The sequence below is a fragment of the Ictidomys tridecemlineatus genome, chromosome 11, assembly GCF_052094955.1.
Source record: "Ictidomys tridecemlineatus isolate mIctTri1 chromosome 11, mIctTri1.hap1, whole genome shotgun sequence".
Lineage (NCBI taxonomy): Eukaryota > Metazoa > Chordata > Mammalia > Rodentia > Sciuridae > Ictidomys > Ictidomys tridecemlineatus.
In genome coordinates, this window is record NC_135487.1 from 35,891,017 (window position 1) to 35,912,796 (window position 21,780).

Sequence of the window (21,780 nt, forward strand, 5' to 3'; positions counted from 1 at the left end):
CCTCCACGGAGCTGCTCATTGGGCTGTTTCCCTGCCCTTTCAGACCATGGAGCTGCTCATTGGGGGACTTCTTTGGCTCCTCCCACACGACCCAGCCAATCAGCCTCAAGAGCAGGAGGATTGTGGGAGGTGGTGAGGTTGGTGTGGGTGAGAGGCTTGTGGAAGCTGGTGGTGGCAGTTGGGCTCTGAGGGTTTTGTTTTTTTTCCTGAGGAGCTGTTTTGCTTGGCGTTTGTAGTTCTAAAAATAAAGTTAGTTTATTTTGACAAGTGGCTCCTGAATTGTGCCCAGCCAGACTGCGGCATCTAAGTTATGGTATTTGCCAGTAAATTTATGGAACTGAAGAACAGCATTCCAAGTGAAATGAATCAAAGTCAAAAGTTAAATTTTTTCTCTCATGTGAAAGCAATGAAGCAAATAAATATATTCCATGCATGTATGATTACATCAAAATGCATCCCACTGCTGTTTATAACACAAGAAAGTTAAAAAAATTAACATAGTCTCAGAGGAATTTAAAAGATGGAATAAAATTATATACGTGGATGATATAACAGAACTAAAATTGGTACCATACTACAGAGATTTATAATTGGAAAATTCAATAAATTATGCTCAGGGGTAGAAAAACAATATTGATAAAAACATATCCAAGGAGATACATTTTAAAAATTATTGAAAACTTACAGATATGATATGGATATAATTAATAAAATCACAATAGCATACAATTAATAAATTAGGTAAAAAGAAAGCTGTACCCACTATTTGTATGTGCACCTGGGTAGATATGAAAATCAAAAAATGTCCTTTGATATTGATATGCAAGTTCCCAGACTTCAGCAGAAAAATTGTTTAAAAATTTCTCTTGAACTCTGCAGTATACCTCTGCAGTATAATTTAAGGTCTAGTATTATGATGCTTCCTGCATCACTTTTCTCACCAAGGATTGTTGTGGCTATTCTGGGTCTCTCATTTTTCCAAATGAACTCATCACTGTTTTTTCTATTTCTATGAAGAATATCATTGCAATTTTAACAGGAATGCATTAAGTCTATATAGTGATTTTGGTAGTATTGTCATTTTGACAATATTAATTCTGCTTCTGACTTTAATTAGTTCCTGTCTTCTAGTGCTTTTGGTGTTGATTTATTCTTCTTTTTCTAGGGCTTTGAGATGTTTACTTGTTGACTTTATGTTCTTTTAAGGAATGAGCTCCATGCAATAAACTTTCCTCTTAGTGCTGCCTTCATAGTGTCCCAGAGATTTTGATATGTTTTATTGCTATTCTCATTTAACCCAAGTATTTTTTTATTGCATCGCTGATTTCCTCTGCTACCCATTGGTCATTCAATAGCATACTATTTAGTCTCCCGGTTGTTAGAGTAGCTTCTATTTTTGTCATTTATTTCTAATTTCATTCCATTATGATCTGATAGAATGCAAGGATTTACCTGGGTTGTTTTTGTTTTGTATTTGCTAAGAGTTACTTTTGGCCTAAGATATGTTCTTTTTAAGAGAAAGATTCATGTGCTGCTGAAAAGAAAGTATATTCAGTCATTGATGAATAAAATATTCTACCTATGTCTATAAAGTCTACTTATTTTAATTATAATTTTTTAGTTCTATAGCTTCTTTAGTTTTTGTTTTGAAGATCAATTAAGTGGTGAGAGAAGCACATTAAAGTCATCCATTATTACTATGCTGAGATGTATTTTATTCTTGAGATTGTAAAAAGTTTGTCTGATGTATGTAGATACTCCATTTTTTGAGGAATAAATATTTATGACTGTTATGTCTTGTTGATGTATATTTCCCTTAAGAAGTATGAAATGGACTTCTGACCCTTCTGATTAATTTTGACTTGAAGTCCACTTTATCAGATTTTGAGGATGGAAACATGGATCTCATGTGAATGATAAGTTTTTCTACTCCATACTTTTACCTTAAGTCTGTGGATGTCTTTGCCTATGAATTGAGTCTCTTGGATCTTGGTTTTGAATCCAATCTGCCAGTCTATTTCTTTTGATTGATGAGTTTCAGTCATTTACATTCAATATTATTATTGTGAAATGATTTTTAATCCCTGTCATTTTGATTTCTGGTTTTTAATTTGAAAAGTTTCTCCTTTAATTGTCTATTCTTCTAGTGTAGTTTCTCCCTTTACTGGTCTTCAATTTTATTTTTCATTTCTTCTTCATGAAATATTTTATTTAATTTGTTTTGGAGGGCAGACTTTCTAGTTCTGAATTAATGTTTATCATGGAAGATTTTATTTCATTGTCAATTCTGAAGCTTAATTTTGCTGGGTATAGTATTCTTGGTTAGCTTCTATTTTCTTTCCCAGCTTGGTATATATTATTCCAAGGCCTCCTTCCTTTTGAGCCTCTGAATTGGTTTCCTCATAAATTTGACCTGGCATTTTCCTCTGGTAGCCTTTAAAATTCTATCCTTCTGTAGGTTAGGCATTTTTACAATAATGTGCCTTGGTTTGGGTCTGTTCTAAAATATTGTATATTTGGAGACCTGTGTGCCTCTTGTATTTGATTTTCCATTTTATTCTTAAGGTTTTGGAAATTTTCAGACATTAATTCATTGAAAAGAATGTTCATTTCCTTAGTTTTTATCTCTGAGCCTATGTCTAAGTTTGTTCTTTTCATGTTATCCCATATTACCTGGAAGTTCTGGTTCATGGTCTCTTAACATCTTTTTTCCATGGTCAAATATATTTTCAAGATTATATATTTTTGTCTTCATGCCTGAAATTCTATCTTCCAAATTCTAGTCTACTGGTGATGCTTTCCAATGAATTTTTAATCAATTTATTGATTCCTTCATTTTGAGGATTTCTGCTTGTTTTTTTTTATTCCCCCCAGGATCTTTATCTCTTTATAGAGTGATCTTTTGCTTCTTGTATTTTTTTCCCTTACATCATCTTTTTAACTCTCAGATAAATTTAACGATGAACATTCTAACTCCTTCTCTGACAATTCTTCCACTGTGATGTCATTGATTATGTTATTGGAGTATTTTAGTTTGTTTGGGGCAATTTAGTCCCTTTAGTTGTTTGTGTATCTATTCATCTAACAGTTGGTTTTGAGGCAGTACAGTTTCTACACTGTAGATTTATAGTGTCCCTGAACATTTCCGGTACCTCACAATTTAGAGGTAGACAGATGGCAGCAACAACCAATGCAAACAATTTACAGCATTAAACCAAATAGATCTTGCTATGAAATCTACAATGTTGATTGTTACAATAATCAGAAATGATATATCAGTTATTTCCCACCATAAAAACAATAGAGATTGGCTGAAAAAGAGTCCAGGGAAACCTATAAGTGAGAAAAAATGTCCAAAAATTTTCAAAAAGCAAAGATTATAAGAATAAAATCAATATATCAAACATCTTAGCCCTCAAAATATTTATGAAAACTAACACCCTTCAAAAAATGCTAGAAATAAGAAAAAATAAACAGATACGAGATTGAATAAAGAGAGAGTTCATTAAGAGGAAAGAAGAAGAAGATATAGTGGTAGAAAAGGGTTTATAGATTTCAAGAGGTGAATAGGGCAAATGCAAAGGCGACATAAAATGTTTCTGAAGGCGGAGAAAAATAGAAGTAAAAGAATTAGAGTGTAAGAGAGAAAAATAGAGTTTAGCTGTTAGCAAGAAAAAGAGAGAGAAAGGGAAACAGTTATGAAACAGACACAGAAAATTAATCCAAATATACTAATCAAAAACCTTGACCCTCAAAAAACAGAGCATAAAAAATAGATACCTACAAGAAATGCTAAAAATGAAAAAGCAGAAACAAACATGCATGAGCACAAATGTATAAATATCCATCATGTACCAATCAGTACACACTGAAAAACAAAATAACAGAATAGTCAATGAGAGTACATGCAAATGGTGCCAAACTGCCTTTCCTTGTCAGCTTCCCTTCTTCAGCAGGATGGTGTGAGGAGCTGTGGAAAATGATTTTGGTTTCACTTCCTGGGTACAGTGACTGCTGGGTTCTCTGAGATAAGCTTCTGCAAGTGAAGCTGGGCTGGGGCAGGAATTTAGTCTGGTATTGCCCCACGTGTTTTATTGTGTTGGAAGTTTTCAAGCCTTAATCAATTGACTTCTAGGACTGTCTGGCACTATTCTCCCAGGGCTCCACTGTGGAAAAGGGGCAGTCCGTCCTTCACTATTTATATTGCCTAGGGATACTGGCCTTTTTTGGCTCTCAAGGACAATTCCCAAGCCCTGAACTCAGTCACTCCACCTCTTCAGATTCTCCCTGCCACTGGTCCTGCAGTTGCTGGGTTCAAAGGAGTAGGGGAGGGCAGGCTTTCTGTGGCCTCCACCTGTATTTCTCCAAGGCAAAATGGTTTCCGTTCCAGAAATGCTCTGTGCCAGATATTCTGATTTGCTAGACTGTGTTTAGATCTCATGGTTGGCGTCAGCCAGATTCATTTATTGGTCTCAGCCCTGAACTCACAGATATAAGTTCGAAAGTCTCAATTGGCGATGCTGCCGCAGGAGGTACCAAAATGTCTCCAGCTTGGGCTCCATGCATAGGCTCCATGCCTTTCATGCACCAGTTTAATAAGCCCAATAGCCACTGGGTCGACCCAGAGCAGGTTGCCCCTGCCACCATGGGACTCCCTACTCCAAGACTTTGCAGCAGTTTTTAGTCTTTTCTGACATTATGTATTAATTTTTCCTGCTCCTACCAGGATCTCAGCTCTAATTCTCTTCCTTACTCTTGTCTAATGTACCAAAAATTTCCCAGCGTTTGAGGCTTTCTGTCCAGTATTGAATATCAGTGGAATACTTTATTCATTTACCTCCCGGAGGAGTAGTTGTTTGCTGTCTGAGGGGTAGTTGTTTGCTGTTTGAGTTCTGAGTCAAGGAGCTGTGAGAAAAGCCACTTCCTGTTAACTTGCCATCTTGTCTTCTCTCTCTTTTTTTAAATATAAATTTTTATATTTATATATGACAGAAAAATGCATTACAATTCTTATTACATAGAGCACAAATAGAAAAAGCAATTATAAAATTCATCTGGAAAAATAAAAGACCCAGAATAGCTAAAGCCATCTTTAGCACAAAGAATGAAGCAGGTGGCATCACTATACTATAGAGCAATAGTAAGAAAAACTGGTAGACCTATGATACAGAATAGAGGACACTGAGACTAACCCACAAAATTACAATTATATTAGACAAAGGTGCCAAGAACATGCATTGGAAAAAAGATAGTCTCTTCAACAAATGGTGCTGGGAAAACTGCAACAAAATGAGACTAAACCCCTATCTCTCACCATGCACAAAACTAAACTCAAAATGGATCAAGGAATTAGGAATACAACCAGAGACCCTGTGTTTAATAGAAAAAAGAGTAGGCCCTAATCTCTATCATGGGAAATTAGGCCCCAACTTTTTTCTCTCTCTTGACTTCTAATGTGTGTGTGCGCGCGCGCGTGCGTGCGTACGTGCGTGTGTGCATGTGTACCTATGCCAATAATTTAACTATATACTTAGACATGATTCTAATGGACAAGAAGCAACATTAATCAAAATTCTATCTAGAATGCCAAAATGCCTCCTATATATTTTTGACTGCTTACAAATTCTATATATATTTTTCAAATGCTTAGAAGGCTTATAAGGAAATAGACAAATCTATCTGTTCACACAGGTGTTTTAATGTAGCAACCTAACTTATAGGCTCTTGTTTGCGTCATCAGTTTTATGCTTAATGTTGGATATACTTTTCTATAGTTAATTAAACCTTTGTTAATTATGTCTGATGTCCCTAATGTGCTGTAGGAATTTAGTGGTTACTTCATCTTTTTTTATACCATATAAGATAAACTGATTTTCCAGTTGCTAAAAATGTGTCTTAGGTTTTCAAATTTCTATGTTTTTAAATAAATATAGTTGCCTATTTTTTAAAAAATGACAAAAATAGTTTTCTAAATTACTATTTATGACAGAAATAAGAACTTTCCTATTATGAAAAGAAATGAAAGAAATACAAATAGAAAATGAAAAAGTAAAATTATTTCTGTTTATAGATGTTATGATCCCATACTTAGAATACCTCAAAGGTCCTTCTAAGTGTTCTTCTAGAAGATTTGTAGGGCTCACAAATTAAGCAAATTAGCAGGATACAAAGTAAACATATAAAAATCAATAGCTGAATCTTCTGGGAAAGAAATCAGTAAAATAATTTCATTCAAAACAGGTTCAAGGCACTAAGGTTATGGCTCAGTGGTAGAGTGCTTGTCTCCTGTGTTGAGGTACTGGGGTTCAATTCTCAGTACCACATATAAAAAATAAATGAATAAAATAAAGATCCATCAACAACTAAAAATATGTATTTTTAAGAAACAGATTCTAATAAAATAAAATACCTAGGAATAGCTGTGACCAAGGAAGAGAAAGATCTCTACAATGAAAATTATAGAAATCTGAATAAATCTAGTTTGAGGATGGAACCCCTGTCCCCCGCCCTCACCATGAACGGGCACAATTAAAACTGTTAAAATGGTCATACTATAAAAGTGATCTACAAATTCAATGCAATTCCTATCAAAATACCAACAATATATTTCAAAGACTCAGAATAGCTAAAACAATCCTGAGCCAAAAAGAACAATGCTGGAGACATCATAATACATGATTTCAAATTATACAATAGAGCCATGGCAAGAAAAATAGACACATAGACCAATGAAACAGAATTGGAGATATAGAAACAAACCTATGCAGCTATAGTCACCTGGTTCTTGACAAAGGTATCAAAAACATACACTGAAAAAAGACAGCCTCTTTAACAACTGGTGCTAGGAAAATTGGCTATCCATATGTAGAAGGGTCAAACTAGATTCTTCTCTCACCCTGTACAAAAGCCAACTCAAAATGGATATAAGTATAAGACCAGGAAGTTTGCAACTATTAGAAGAACAAATAGGGAAACCACTTCAACATATAGATACAGGCAAAGACTTTCTATATAGAACCTATATAGCTAAGGAAATAAGAGCAAGAATCATAACTGGGATGATATCAAATTAAAAAGTTTAGGAGCTAGGGTTGTGGCTCAGAAGTGGAGTGCTTGACTTGTGCATGTGAGGAACTAGGTTTGATCCTCAGCACCACATAAGAATAAATAAAATAAAATAAAAATTGGGAAGAAAGAAGTAAAAGTTTTTTAAAAAATTAAGAAGTTTATACATAGTAAAAGAAACAATAGCACTAAGAGACAACCGGCAAAATTGGAAAAAAAATCTCTGTCAGCTACTCTAGAGGGTTAATATCCAGAATATATAATGATCTCAAAAGCCTTGGCATTAAAAAAGCAAATAATCCAATCATTTTGCCCACAGATGGGCAAATGAATTGAACAGACACTTTTCAAAAGAAGAAATACAAATGTCCAATAACTATGTGGAAAAATGCTCAGCATCTTTACTTAACAGGTAAATATGAATCAAAACTGTATTGAGATTTCATCTCAGTCCATTTGAAATGGCAATCATCAAGAATACAAATAATTGGCTGGGGTTGTGGCTCAGCGGTAGAGCACTCGCCTCGCATGTGCGAGACCCTGGGTTTGATCCTCAGCACCACATAAAAATAAATAAGTGAAACAAAGATATTGTGTTTAACTACAACTAAAAAAATAAATAATTAAAAAAAGAATACAAATAATATATACTGATGAGGACGTGGGTTTGAAAGAATCCCTTACGCACTGTTGGTAGAAAAGTAATTTAGTATTGCCACTGACAAAATCAGGGAAGAGGTTTCTCAAAAACCTAAAATATAGAACTATCATGTAACTGAGGTATACACCTCCTTGGTATTGATCTAAAATAGTTATAATCAGCATATTTTAGAGATACATGCATGCACATATTTATCACAGCACAATTCACAATAGCGAGTCAGGCTCGCTGTCTGTCAATGGATGAAGTGATAAAGAAAATGTGTTATATACACACAGAGTTTTGTTCAGCCATAAGGAAGAACAAAATTATGTCATTTGTAGGAAAATGGATAGAACCAGAGGCCATAATTTTCAGCAAAATAAGTTAGACTCAGAAAGTGAAATATGCTTTCTCTTATAAGTAGAAGCTAGAGAGATTTTTAAAAAAGGATGCCATGAAAGTAGAAGATGATGATCAGAAGGAGCAAGAACAGAAGGGGAGGGGAGGTACTAGGGAGTAAAACTGATCAAATTATGTATCTCCCCATATATATAATATTATGTATATATATTAGTGGCATATATATATATATATTCATTGTGTCACACATATATGAGACACAATGAAGCCTGTCATTCATTCTATATAGTGAATATGTATACCAGCAAAAAAGGAAAAAAAAAGATTCTTTTGGGGAGTTGGGGGAGGTAAACTTATTTGAGAAAATTAGATACCATCTGCCATCAATGCATAAATCACCATTATAATTAATTGGAAGATATAACCTAGGCTATTTTTATACTCAAAACATGCCTATAACATTAAATCTCTATTAATCTACTAAAATGATCATATGCTCTAATTTTTACTTTAAATTAGTACATTAATTACTTAGGTTTAAAGATACCCATATCGGATTAATAATCTCACTTCTAGTGAACTGGGCTAGAGAGAAATATCTCTTGGTATACAATTTACTCTAAACAAAAATAATTAAGTAAACCTCAAAATCAAAAGAAACTTTTACACATAATCACTTCACATGCATAAGTTTTGACTTTCATTTCTAATGCTGATCATTAAGAAAGATTAGTAAGGAAATAGATAATACACATTACCTTTCCCTAAGAGAAGCTCTATTTAACACAGGGCTCGGAGAATGCTTCGGCACTGTTGAGGGTGCTGAATGAACTAGTAAGGTCCTCGCTGAATGCTGGGGCTTTCCACACGACCTTGCACCCAAATACTCTTCACACTTTTCTAAAGAGTCATCAAAGTCTCTCCCATGGGGTGTCCTGATAACCTATTTAAAAATATTATACATGTTTATTTATACTTACATATATTAAACACAATATATGGTAACATTATATATATAGTAACATTACACATAAAACACACACATATACATACTACTTTTATAAAATTCATAAAGCGAGTATGTCTCAGCCATATTTAAAGACAAATTTCAGAATGTAGTAATCATAATCATCACTGTATGTTTCCTTATTAAATAAATCTGAACTGTTCACATTTATAAAATTTATAAAACTACATTGATTCAAAAGTTTTTGAGTACAGGGAGGTGTATTTAAAATAAAAAATACACATACATAAACCCAATAATAGCTATAAATTCAAACAGAACTTACTACAAATTCTAGTTCTGAGACTCACTCCTTATTCATTTGGGGATTAACAAATAAACAAGTCAGGATGGACAAATGAATAAATTTCTGCCTCATAGAATTTATTTTCTAGTAAAATTTATATCTAATAAGGAGACAGATTTAACACACACACTCTGATAGAAATAAAAATAAAGTATGGGGGATGAGCTGGGTTTGTGGCTCTGTGGCAGAGTGCTTGCCTAGCACATGTGAGGCACTAGGTTCAATGCTCAGCACCACATAAAAATAAATAAAATAAAGGTCCATTGACAACTAAAAAATATTTAAAAAATAAAGTATGCCAAAAGATGTTACATATTATAAGAAGTAAAATAAGGGGAAAAGAAGTGCTGATGAGTGGGCTAGGAAAAGGCATGCAGGGAATGAGCTATAATTTTAAATGAGATAGTCCATGGAGGCTTCATTGAGAAGACAACACCTCAGTAAAGACTGGAAGAACTTAGGAAAAGAGAAGATCTAAGTCATGGAGACATCTGTGGAAAGAATGAAGACATATTTAGATAGGCAGTCACTATGGATAGGTAAATCAAGTCGGGTCGGATCAAGGAGGTCAATTTGAGTAAGTCTGAAAAGTTGGAGACTGCCCTTGCTCCAGCCTGTTGGTAAGGTAACTGTCCCAGGAATTGCCCCTCCCCACAGTGAGTTTTAAAGTTGTTAATTTATGTGTGCTGGGCTGCTCTATCAGCACCAAGCCTCCCCTCAATCCATCTGCTTCTCACCTTTCGGCCATCCCACTGAACATCTCCTGGGCCTAGTCACATAAGCAGGAAGGAGAGAGATAGGATGAAGAAAGCCAGAGAACAAAGGAAGCCTAAAACACATAAAAAGGCCAAACATTCTCACTTCTTGGGATACCAGGATACCAGCTATGGCCCCCTTCTCCCTCCCAGAGAAGTCTATGTTATCCCTTTTTAAATAAGCCCTGCTTTATATGCTTGCCTTGGTGAGATTCTCTAATGTTATACTTGAACTTGTGAGGAAGCAGAATTCCTCACGGCTAACCAGGGGTCGTATGGAGAGAAGCACAGAAAGAGGCAAAAAAAAATGCAAAGCTCCTGGAGGGTGGGGAGGCGGACATGCTTGATATATTAGCTAGGAAGCCAGTGGAGCCAGACTGAGTAAGAAGTGAGGTCAAAAGGTAGGCATGAATAATTTAGGTTTCTATTCTGAGAAGGAAAAAAATACATTCTTTTTTCTTTTTTCTTTCCTTCTTTTTTAATAGAGCCTCCCTGGCTACTATGTCGAGAGCAGTCTGTGGAAGGAGCCAAGGGCGAGTGTCGGGGGCGGGGCAGGAAAATCGGACAGAAAACAATTATAACAAAATCTGTAAAAGGATGCTGGTTTGGACCAGAATTACAACAATAGAGATGAAAAGTAATCAGATTCAGAATGCATTTGGAAGACAGTGCCAAGAGTTTGCTAATAGAATGGATGATAATAAAGTTTTTTTGGCTTAAACAACTAGAAGTGTTAAGTATGTATGAATTAGTTATACTCCTTTTTTTTTCTTTTATTGGAGTACCAGGGACTGAACTCAACTACTGGGCCACATCCACAGCCCTATTTTGTTATTTAGAGACAGGGTCTCACTAAGTTGCTTAGCACCTCACCATTGCTGAGGCTGGCTTTGAATTAAGATCCTCCTGCCTCAGCCTCCAGAGCTGCTGGGATTACAGACATGCACCACCACACCCCAGCAGTTATACCCTTTGGATAGGAAGAATAAAATATCAGGAGATTGGTTTGGGATATATTAAGTTTTATATAGCTATTAATCTATTAATTACCAAATATATTAGAGGGAAATTCAGGGGAAAAGTCCAGGATCAAGAAATAAGTACTAGAGTCTAAATGGTATTTTAAAAACATGGCACTATCACCAAATAAGTGAATATAAATAAGAAGAAGGAAAACATTTGAAGAATGAGCCCTGGGAATAGAAGCTAGGAACAACAAAAGATTAGACTGATGAGCAGTCAGGGATGAAGGGGAAGAAATGGGAGAATGGAAAGCTTTGGAAGCCAGTAAAGAAAATATTTTAAGGAAGGAGAATAAATAATTGGGCCAAATAATGCTGCCATGGTTTCAATATGGTTTGTCCCTTTCCAAAATTCATGTTGAAATTTGATTCCCAAGATTAACAGTGGTGCAAGGTAAGGGCTTTGAAAAGGTGATTAGATCCTTAAAAGAGATTAATGTCTTTCAAATGGAGAGAATTTTCACTTTTTAGCACTGAGTTAGTTTCTGTAAAAGCAGGTAGCTATAAAACAATGTCATCGATTATGCTTGTCCTACATTTCCATCAAGTGATGCGGCAGTCCAAGGCTCTTCCCAATTGCAGCCACCTGGTCGTAAACGTGTAGCCTCCAGAACTATAGGCCAAAATAAACCTCCATTCATCGTAAGTCACCCAGGTAGCATGTTTTACAGCAACAGAAAATGAACTAAGATAACTGCTGATAGTTTAAGTAAGAAAAGCATGAAAATGGGCCTTTGGAGGTTAGTAGTTTTAACAGAGTGGCTATGATGCAGTAATGAAAGTGAAAAATCCGATGTTGAATTCAAGAGAGAATGAGGGAGAGAAACTGGATTCATTCAACAAAACAGTTCCAGCCACTGTTCTAAATGTTGGGACTACAAGAGTAAATTAAACAAAATCTCTACCTTTAACACCAGATTGTCTATCAGTGTTATTTATAAAATATTTGGTCTAAGAATGCTCCCTAATCCTTCTCAGACTCATTACCCTCATAGGTAAAGTAAATAATAGCTACATTATAGATCTTCATAAACTATTTAAAGAATGGTGCAGAATGTCTAGGTGTATAAAATATACAATGAATTTAAGCTATTTATAATCAAAACATCAGTACATCACAGCTTTTTGCTTCACCACATAATTTTCATCACTTTTCATAATTATAACATATGGTGAGCCAGTGGCAGCTGAGAGAATCATGCTTTCATCCCAGAACCAATAGAAAAAAATTCAAATGACTCACAGTCCCAAATAAATGACCAATAAGAAATACCCAAATTATACTGAAAAAAAAGGAAACAAGAAAAATTTCTCCATTGTTCATTGTTCAAAGAGACAAAGAAAAAACACAGTGAATATCAAAAAACATTGTGAAGGAAGTTCATGGTCAATTCTATAAGTGAAAATATTAAGAGATTTACAGAAAAGGGGAAAAGGGTGCTATCTATCATGCTGTCTCTACAATTATAATAAAATATGATCCACTTGGCCTACAAAAGGAGATTATTTTCTTTTCATTAATTCCAGTGCCAATTTAGTCATGTTGGCTAGCACACCACTTCATTTTCTATCATTAAGTTTTCTTCCCAAACTATTCAGCAATGTTTTTAAAACAGTCTCTTTAATTTCTAACAAATCTCTTGAATATGTTAGCTAATACTCAGAGCTAGAGAGATACAGAACTTTGAACTTTCAATCCAGATGAAACAGGGTGTAAATAAAAGATAATTGATAATATGTCCAAATGTCCAAAATGTCCCAGTGGTGTAACTACAAAAAGAATTCAAAGTGGTATGAAGGATAGAGGTCTCATGGAAGAGATAAATTAGAATCAAATTTACAGATAGAGGAAAGGAAGAAAGGGCATTCTGCATAGAGAAAAATGAACCAGGTTAAGATGAACCAGACTAGGATCACTTCCCTATCTCCATAGGAAAGTAACAGAGAATATCATGGAGGTAGAATAATGCTATCGGTTAGAAGTTAGGTGTCCCCAATGTGTAAGACAATGAAAGAATGTTCAGAGGTAAAAGAGCTATAAGCTAATAGTGCATTAATCCACTGACATGTATTAACTAGGTGGTAACTGTAAAGAAGTAGGATGTGGCTGAGCAAAGAAGCCACTGAGGGAGTGCCTTTGAGGTTTATATTTTGTCCATCATAAACAAAGCTCTATCTCCCTGCTTCCTGGTTATCATATCCTTAGCTGCTTTCCTCTGCTCTGCCCTTCCATATGACATTCTGCCTCACTTTGTGCTGAGAGCTATGTAGTCAGCCAGTCATGAACTGAACCTCTGAAATAATGAGCCAAAATAAACTTTTACTCCTCTCAGTTCTTATCAGATCTTTTGGTTACAGTGACACAAAAGCTGAGTAAAACAGAGGGCACAATGTAAGAGAACTTTAAATTTAATAATATCCAACACTTATTAAGCATCTTCTATGTGTAAACTATAAACAAGACAGGGGATTACAATAAAAGATACACAAAACAGAAGATTTCAAATGAGTTACAAACCAGAGTAGGAGAGATGAAAAACAAGTAATGACAAAATAATGAGAAAGGAAATTAGAACTAAATAAATATACAAATAACTGTGTAATGGGACACAAATAAGGTATTATTTTCCTAAAATATGTTCTTTCTTTGCAAAATATTAAGCCAAAATGTAGAGTTAGACAGTGAAATGAGGGGAGTAGATCTTTGTGCTTTTTTGTTGTTGTTGTTGTTGGTGGTGGTATCAGGAATTAGACCCAAGAGTGCTTTACCACTGAGTCATATCCTCAACCCTTTAAAAAAAAAAAAATGTTGTTGTTGTTTTTTTCAGGCAGAGGCTTGCTAAGTTGCTTAGAAACTTGCTAAGTTGCTGAGGCTGGCCTCAAACTTGCAATCCTCATGTATCAGCTTCCCAAGTTACTAGAATTACAGATGTATGCAACCTTGCCCAGCTGAGGGGGTAGATCTTTGAAAAGAATCTACTTCAAACTTTCGACCTTAAGCTTTAGCTTTGAGTTTCTGTTAGGTTATTATTTCTTTGCAAATTACCAAATTGGATTTTTTTTTCTCTTTGGTAACTTCTTAAAATCATTGGCTTAAAAGTTCAAAAAACTAAGTTTAAAACTCTGCCAGTTATGAGATCTTGAGCATCATTTACCCTATCTAAACTTTAGTTTCCTTATCTATAAAGTAGAATTATAATGCTATAGGTGTGTCATAAAAATGAGATACAACTAGTGAAAACATAAAGGGGGGGGCTTTGCCTCAAGAGAATAATATTTATTTCCTTTGTTTATAGCATTTATATACATAAAGAGGCCTTTTTTTGCACTTATGCAAACGTCTTTAAATATCTTTCCTATATCTTACAAATGCAATAGTTTCAATATTTTTAGTGCTAAAATGTATCAAGAATACAAAGTTAAATATTTTAAACCAGTCTGAAACAGTTACAGATTTAAAAAAAATATTTCATATACTAAATTCATTATAATTAATAACATACGTTTCAAATCTGTTATACCATTTAGTTATACCATACTTAAGATTCCTGAAAAGTTACTTATACAGTAAGTTAATAAATGAAATAATATTATAGCCATCAATTTTTTTATATTTAGGAACATCAAGGTAAAATTAATGGAAGCAACACTTAACTACTAAGTAAAATGGGAACCAGGAAATTCACTTAGCCAACAAATAGTTGTTAAAACCTACTTAATGCCTGGTATAGCATGATCTAATATTTCTCCTTTGTCAAGGGCAGAAAAATTAAAACACTAAAGTAAAATTTAGAATAAATTCTAAAGTAATGCAATAAAAATAAGACAATGATTCTCAATAAATTAGTTCTTGGTGGGGGTAGGCCCTCCCTTCTGAAGTTGCTGTTCCATTTACATCTATATGTAATCCTCACAACAACACTATGAGATAAGTGCTCTTTTCACTAAAGGAAAAGGAAGCAAAATCTAACAGCTATTAAACAGTGGGGGTGGGGCGGGTCTCAGGGCTGTGACACATGAGGGATCTTTGGAAGAAACAAATGCAAAATTCTCTTAGACCAAGCCTCATAGGATTTATGTCAAGAAATGTCCACAGAAGATGGGCTCACATCCAATGTACCAACAGTTCAATACATAGAAGTAAGATACAAACTGACAAACCATTCCTAAGAAATAAAGAAAACATATCTTGACTAATCCTCTTAGCATACAACTGTTATAGTCTGGATCTTAAATGTCTCCCAAGGGCTCAGGTACTAAAGAATTGTTTGCAGTGGGGTGCTATTGGGAGTTGGTGGAACTTGAAGAGTTAGGGCCTAGTGGGAGATATTTACATCACTAGAAATGTGCCCTCAAAAGAAATTGTTGGAACCTGGACTCCTCCTCTTCCTCCCTTTTGCTCCATGGCACATGATGTAAGAAGGTTTGCTCTAAAACTTGCTTCCACCATCATGTACACACTCCTTGCCACAGGCCCTAAACAGTAGGGCCAATCATAGACACCAATCTCCAAACCTCAGAGCCAAAATAAACCTTTCCCTTTATAAGTTGATTATCTCAGGCTTTTGTTATAGTAATGAAAAGCTAACACAAAAATGTCAAAGTACTATGTATATACTCTATATTTACAATTCCAAGTATATATGGATTTTATTAATATCTCCCTGCCTTACACACATACACACACACACACACACACACACACACACACACACACACACCCCAGTACAATGAAGTATCCATAAGGGCAGAGATGATTGCTAGTTTTGCTAAATTTTTATTTCCAGCATAACAATTTTAATCATAAAATCTTTTTTTTTTCCCTGAGGACTGGGGAAGGACAGGGCATTCTAGGTACAATAGAAATTCCTAGTTGTCTACCATAATTCATCTTTCCCTCCCCCAGAATAGAATGGCTGCTAAGAAGCAATCTCTGGATCAGGTAAGGGAATGTGATTAAAACTTGGAAACAAAATGTAGGCAAGAATGTCAATTCTAGGGGCTGGGGTTGTGGCTCAGAGCGCTCACCTAGCGTGTGTGAGGCCCTGGGTTCGATCCTCAGCACCACATAAAAATGAATGAATAAAATAAAGGTCTTGTGTCCGACTTCAAATAAAAAATAAATATTAAAAAAAAGAATGTCAATTCTAGGCCCAGGCTTTTAAGAAACAGATATGCCTTCTCTGTGTTTTCCCTCATCTTCTACCATATGAAAAATACAGCGTAGCTATAGAGTTAAGCAAAGCAATATAATGTATCACTGCATAGAGAACAGCATGCAACTCAAACACACCATAAATTTAATTGTTATGGGAGTAAAAATAAATTCCTGTTTAAATATTTAGCATCTGAAGTTTGGAAGTTCATTTGGACTACAAATAACTTTTTCCTGAGCAATTCAGAAACTGTTATCTTAAGGTACTGGCCTAAACAGAGATCTAAATATGCATTGGTATATTTGTCAAGAGCAGGCAGCAAGAGAATACATGTTTTGGGATGGAAAATTTAAGATACATGAAAACAATGGCAAAACATTTAATAAAACTGTGGTCTGCAAAAGCTTGGAAAACAAACCATATAATTTTCAAGCTTGCATCTCTAGGGAAATAGCGTGTGAGGAAAAAAAAAAAAGTAATACTGTGTGTTGGGTTTTATTTGTACTTAGAGGTCTCAAGAAAGTAATGAACTCACATGGAATCTACCTAAGTATCCATCTGTCAATGAATGGAATATATAATGGACTATATTTGGCCTTAAAAATCAAGGAAATCCTATCATTTGCAACAACATGCATGAACTTGGAAGTCATTATGCTAAGTCAATTAAACCAAGAACAAAAAGATAACTGCTGCATGATTTCACTTTTTTTGTGGAGTCTAAAAAAGTCAAGCTCATAGAAGCAGAGAGAAGAATGGTGGTTGCTAAGAGAAAGGGTAGGCAGCAACAGGTAGGCTGGACTAAGGATACAAAATTTCAGTTAGAATGAATAAAATTTGGTGATCTATTATAAAACATGGTAACAATTAATAGTGATATACTGTACACTTGAAAATTGCTGAAGAGTAGATCTTCAATGTTCTCACCACATATACAAAAATAATAGATTAGTTGAATTAAATTATTTAACAATGTATATAATATATATATATACATATAGATAGATCAAAACATCAAATTGTATCGCAAGATAGATAAAAATTTTTACTTGTCAATTATATGGAGAAATGAGAAGCTCAGGAAAAGAATTAGTATGAGTAGAGAAATGAAAGGAAAGGTTATAGCTAATTGAGGTACTCAGGATCAGGAAAAGTGAAAGCCAACTGCTTCTGAACTCCAAAAAATATAATGGAAAAAGACTTTGAACAAAAATGTGATAAAAGACTTTTGAGTTAAACAAAAGGACTAAATCCTAAAACAAAGGTCAGATTAAGGGAGGTAACTTCTAGTCACTGCTTCAGATGGCCTCAAGTGCCAGTCCCCCGTGGAATATGTAATACCAGGTATGTGAGAAAACTAAGAGGTTTAAGGGGACCAAAAATCAACCATTAATATTCCATATATCTTTTAAATTTTTACTGAAAGTCAGTATGCTTCTCAATTCCACTAAAATGATTTCCTTTCTCTTTTAAAGAGATAAGGGAGGGTTGGGGTTGTAGCTCAATGGTACAGTGGCTTGCCTGGCATATGTGAGGCCCTGGGTTCGATCCTTAGCACCACATATAAATAAATAAAAGATCTGTTGACAACTAAAAATATATATACTTAAAAAAAGAGAGAGAGATATAAAAGGGAGCTGGATGCAGTGGCACATGCCTGTAATCTCAGCAGCTCAGGAGGCTGAGGCAGGAGCACTGCCAGTTCAAAGCCAGCTTCAGCAACTTAGTGAAGTCCTAAGCAACTCAGCAAGACCCTATCTCTAAACAAAATATAAAAGATGGCTAGAGATGTAGCTATATGGTTAAGCTACCCTGGCTTCAATCCCCAGTACCAAACTAAAATAAAATAAGACCCCTTCTTCATTCCTCAAAAATTCTCATTTCCTCCAAATATTTTAGGACCAATGAATAGAAGTAACTTATTTATTTGAATGTTTAGCACTGAAAGGAAGGAGAAAGAGGGGATAATAGAGATCAGAAAACATGGATTAAGTAGCATGTTTTTGTTTTTGTTTTGTTTTTTTAAGAGAGCTTTCCAAACTCTGTTTTCTACCATTTAGATGGGGTTTAAAATTTTCAATTCAATTTATAAAGTTGTACCTAACCCAGGGATATATATAATCAATATATAAAAGCAATTGGAATCCGTTATATAGATACAAATTTGTAATGTTTATGCCCAAAAGAAATAGCACCAATAGTTAATAAAATTAGAAAACCAAAGAAGGTATTAACCTTATTAATTAAGTTTAAATGAGATCAGAAAGGTGGGACATAATCTTATAAGATTAGTGTCTTCATAAGAATACAACAGAGAGCTCAATGTCTCTGTCATCTGAAGACACAGAGAAAAGAAGGTTGTTTGGATGCTAAGAAGAGGCCCTCGTCAGGAACCAGATTAGCTATAGCACCCTGATCTTGGGATTCCAGTCCTCCAGAACTATGATAAAATAAATTTCAATTGTTTTTGCCACCCACGCAGTGTAGGTAACAATTTCAAAAGCATGTCCCTAAATAATTGTAATAACACCTTCATAAAAGTCTAATATGCCCCTAACAGAATGACATAGTCCTCACTGAAAACTAATGTATTAAGTAGATACCTACAATACCCAAGAAAATATGGAACACACACAGGAGAAGCCAATGATTCAGGTTACGGTAAATGGTAGGATAGAAATGAGACTAAAAAACTAAGTATTTATGAGAGAAGCTGATTAATACGCCTCCAGAGTAAAGACAGTTAAGTTTAAGCTTAAAGAATAGATAAATACTCGGAAACTAGAAAATTTAAAAACAGCAGCAGCAAATACAACAAATATGGAGAAGTAGGAAACATAAAAAGAAGGATGCTCAGGTGACATTATCCTTAACATATACCCTGTATTCCAACTAAACTGTCCTGGGGGAAATTGTACTAATTCAAAATTTCAAGATTTCTTCATATTCCTTTCCTTCTGGAGACACTCCTGTCTTTATTTTACTTTTTCCATGTTCAATGCTGTAGATTTACTTATATGAAAATTTACTATAATATAAAAACCTATCTTTCACACATTCACTGCCCTCTTCAAGTGAAGCCCTAAAAGTAAAGAATCCATAGGAGAAAGTAGAAGGTAAATAAAGATGGATTGAAGGGTAGTTCTTGAAGCACTACACTTGGAAGTGTTCCTATAACCTTATTTCTTTCTTTCTATATTTGGTTTACTTGCTTTCTCCTAATCCACTCACATGATTCACATATATTAGGAATATATACTATAGGTCAATATCTAGATACTAGCAATTATCAATAAAAAGATCAATAAGGTCCAAGCTATCCTGGCACTTACTTTTTAAAAAGATGCTAATAAGGAAATAAATAAATGTTAAACTATAAATTACAGAAGATTATTTGAATGAAATAAACAAAGATCTTCTCTTAAAACAACTAAGGAAGCCTCCCCATGGATCAATGCAGGACACAGAACACCATACATATCAGTGTGCAGTGTGCCCATGGGCATGAGTATACACATTCATATTACACATATCAATGCATTTATGTATATGTGTATTTATCTATATATGAGTGAATTATCCTACATAACGAAGACGGGTCTGGACTAGGTTAATTATGCCAGGTCCACACTCCCCTAAGGACAACCTTAAACAAGGAACAACCCTAGGCAAACACTATGCAAGGACAGCCCTTTCTATATTTGTATAGTCTATATGTATAGTCTATACCCATCAATGGCTCTCAAGTGAAAATCTTTAGATATAGGTGGAAAGAGTACTCCATAAAAATCACACAGAAGCTTGTTAAAAATGGGAAATTCCAGTCTCCAGGCTCAGCAATCTCAATTTAGTAGGCCTTGAATAAATTATTATGAAGTTCCACCTGGATGATTCTGACACTGGTAGATTTTGGCCCCTTGTCAGGCAGGGCCTTGGCTCATGAACTGTTCAATATTTATTTTGTCACAGCCAAAGCATGGCAAAGTAATATGCTATTCAGTATCAGTAAGCACAAAATAGTTTTCAGGTAAAATAAATACAGCTATTAAAATGAAATCTGTAATTTTTGTTTTGTTTTCTCCAAGTATAATAACACTTATTATTAAAAAAGCTTTTACTTAGGGACAGAAAGGGAACTGTAACAAGGTACTTCTCAAAATGTAGAACATGGACTTAAGTGTTATGGCAGATGATTTAAAATGGTACCCCAAATGGTTTTAGATGGAACATAGGATTATTCTAAGTGGTACATGGATATACCTTAAATAACACTGACTCACAGAAAAAAACTGCATTATCTTTTTAATTTTCTTTCAATCAGAAATCCTCAGCTATTGATATGTCTTTTACACCTCTCTATCCATTGCTTGTCTCCTTTTAAGAAATAGAGAGCGTGCCTTTGAATATTTGGCAAACACTAATATCTAGCCAGAATTTTGTAATGTTTTTCTGTTCTACTGCATTTTTAAGGCTATAGTCCATTGCTGATAAAGCACTAGACACTGATTTTTCATTTGTAATAGTGTGGTAAATAAAAAGAAAGTAAATTTAAACCAAATAGAATAAACTGAATACAGATGTTACAAAAACTATAGGGGTATTTGTTACTGACTGAGGTTGAAATTTCTTCTGTATAAAGTATTACTAAAAGTAACAACCAATTTCTCTTTCTCTGTCATGCATAATAGTTAATTCAAATGAATAATCAAAAAGCACAAAATATTGGTAGGAAGACATTCAGTGAATGGCCTATTGCACCACTTGACAGAGCTGACAAAATAATGACTTTCCATTATATGGCAATGATTGAGTTTGCATTTTTACTAAATTGATATGATAATCCATGTCTGGCTGTATAGATCAAAAATATGCTGTTGTCTGAAAGACAGGACAATTGCTATTCTGTAATTTATTCTACACACCTTATAATCCTTGGATCTGCAGCAGCCAAGATGGGAATGCTCTGCAAAAAGGATGTACAAAAGAATTAAAATTTGACAACAATAAAAAGAAAATTTGGTTTCATCTTTGATTTTTGCTATTATCATTGTTTGTATAATTATAATACACAGAGAAGATTTAGAAACACTTTAAAACTCTTCAACAAAAATTCTTTCAACAAAGTTATATAAACAAAGATGATGAGGAAACAAATAAAAGAATTTGTACCAAGTGATTTCACAAATGCTATTTCTTAAATATGTGAATACAAACAGGAATAATTTTTAATCTGATAAGCCAATTTATCTAAACAAAATGAATAATATTTATTTGATAAACCAGTTTCTGATTAAATACCATTTGTATTTACAGATTTGACAGATATTATTGAATTACATACATGAGTTCCTACTCTTGGAATCCATGCCAGAAATCAGTAGGTGAATCCCACTCCTTGGTATATACCCAAGACTTAAAATCAGCATATTGCAGTTAAACAGCCACATCATTGTTTATAGCAGCTCA

At 34.4% G+C, this 21,780-nt stretch overlaps 1 protein-coding gene across 3 annotated transcripts in view; it reads right to left on the reverse strand.

Moving 5' to 3' along the window:
• The window catches only part of Spata6 (spermatogenesis associated 6), a 118,541-nt gene that overhangs the window by 32,732 nt on the left and 64,029 nt on the right, over nt 1-21,780 (reverse strand). For all 3 annotated transcript variants that reach the window (XM_005318014.5, XM_005318012.4, XM_078026228.1), the window contains 2 exons: nt 21,237-21,277; nt 8,827-9,011 (listed from right to left, as the gene is read on the reverse strand). In XM_005318014.5, coding sequence (XP_005318071.1) covers nt 8,827-9,011; nt 21,237-21,277 — 226 coding nt within the window. The remainder of the gene's footprint in view (nt 1-8,826; nt 9,012-21,236; nt 21,278-21,780) is intronic.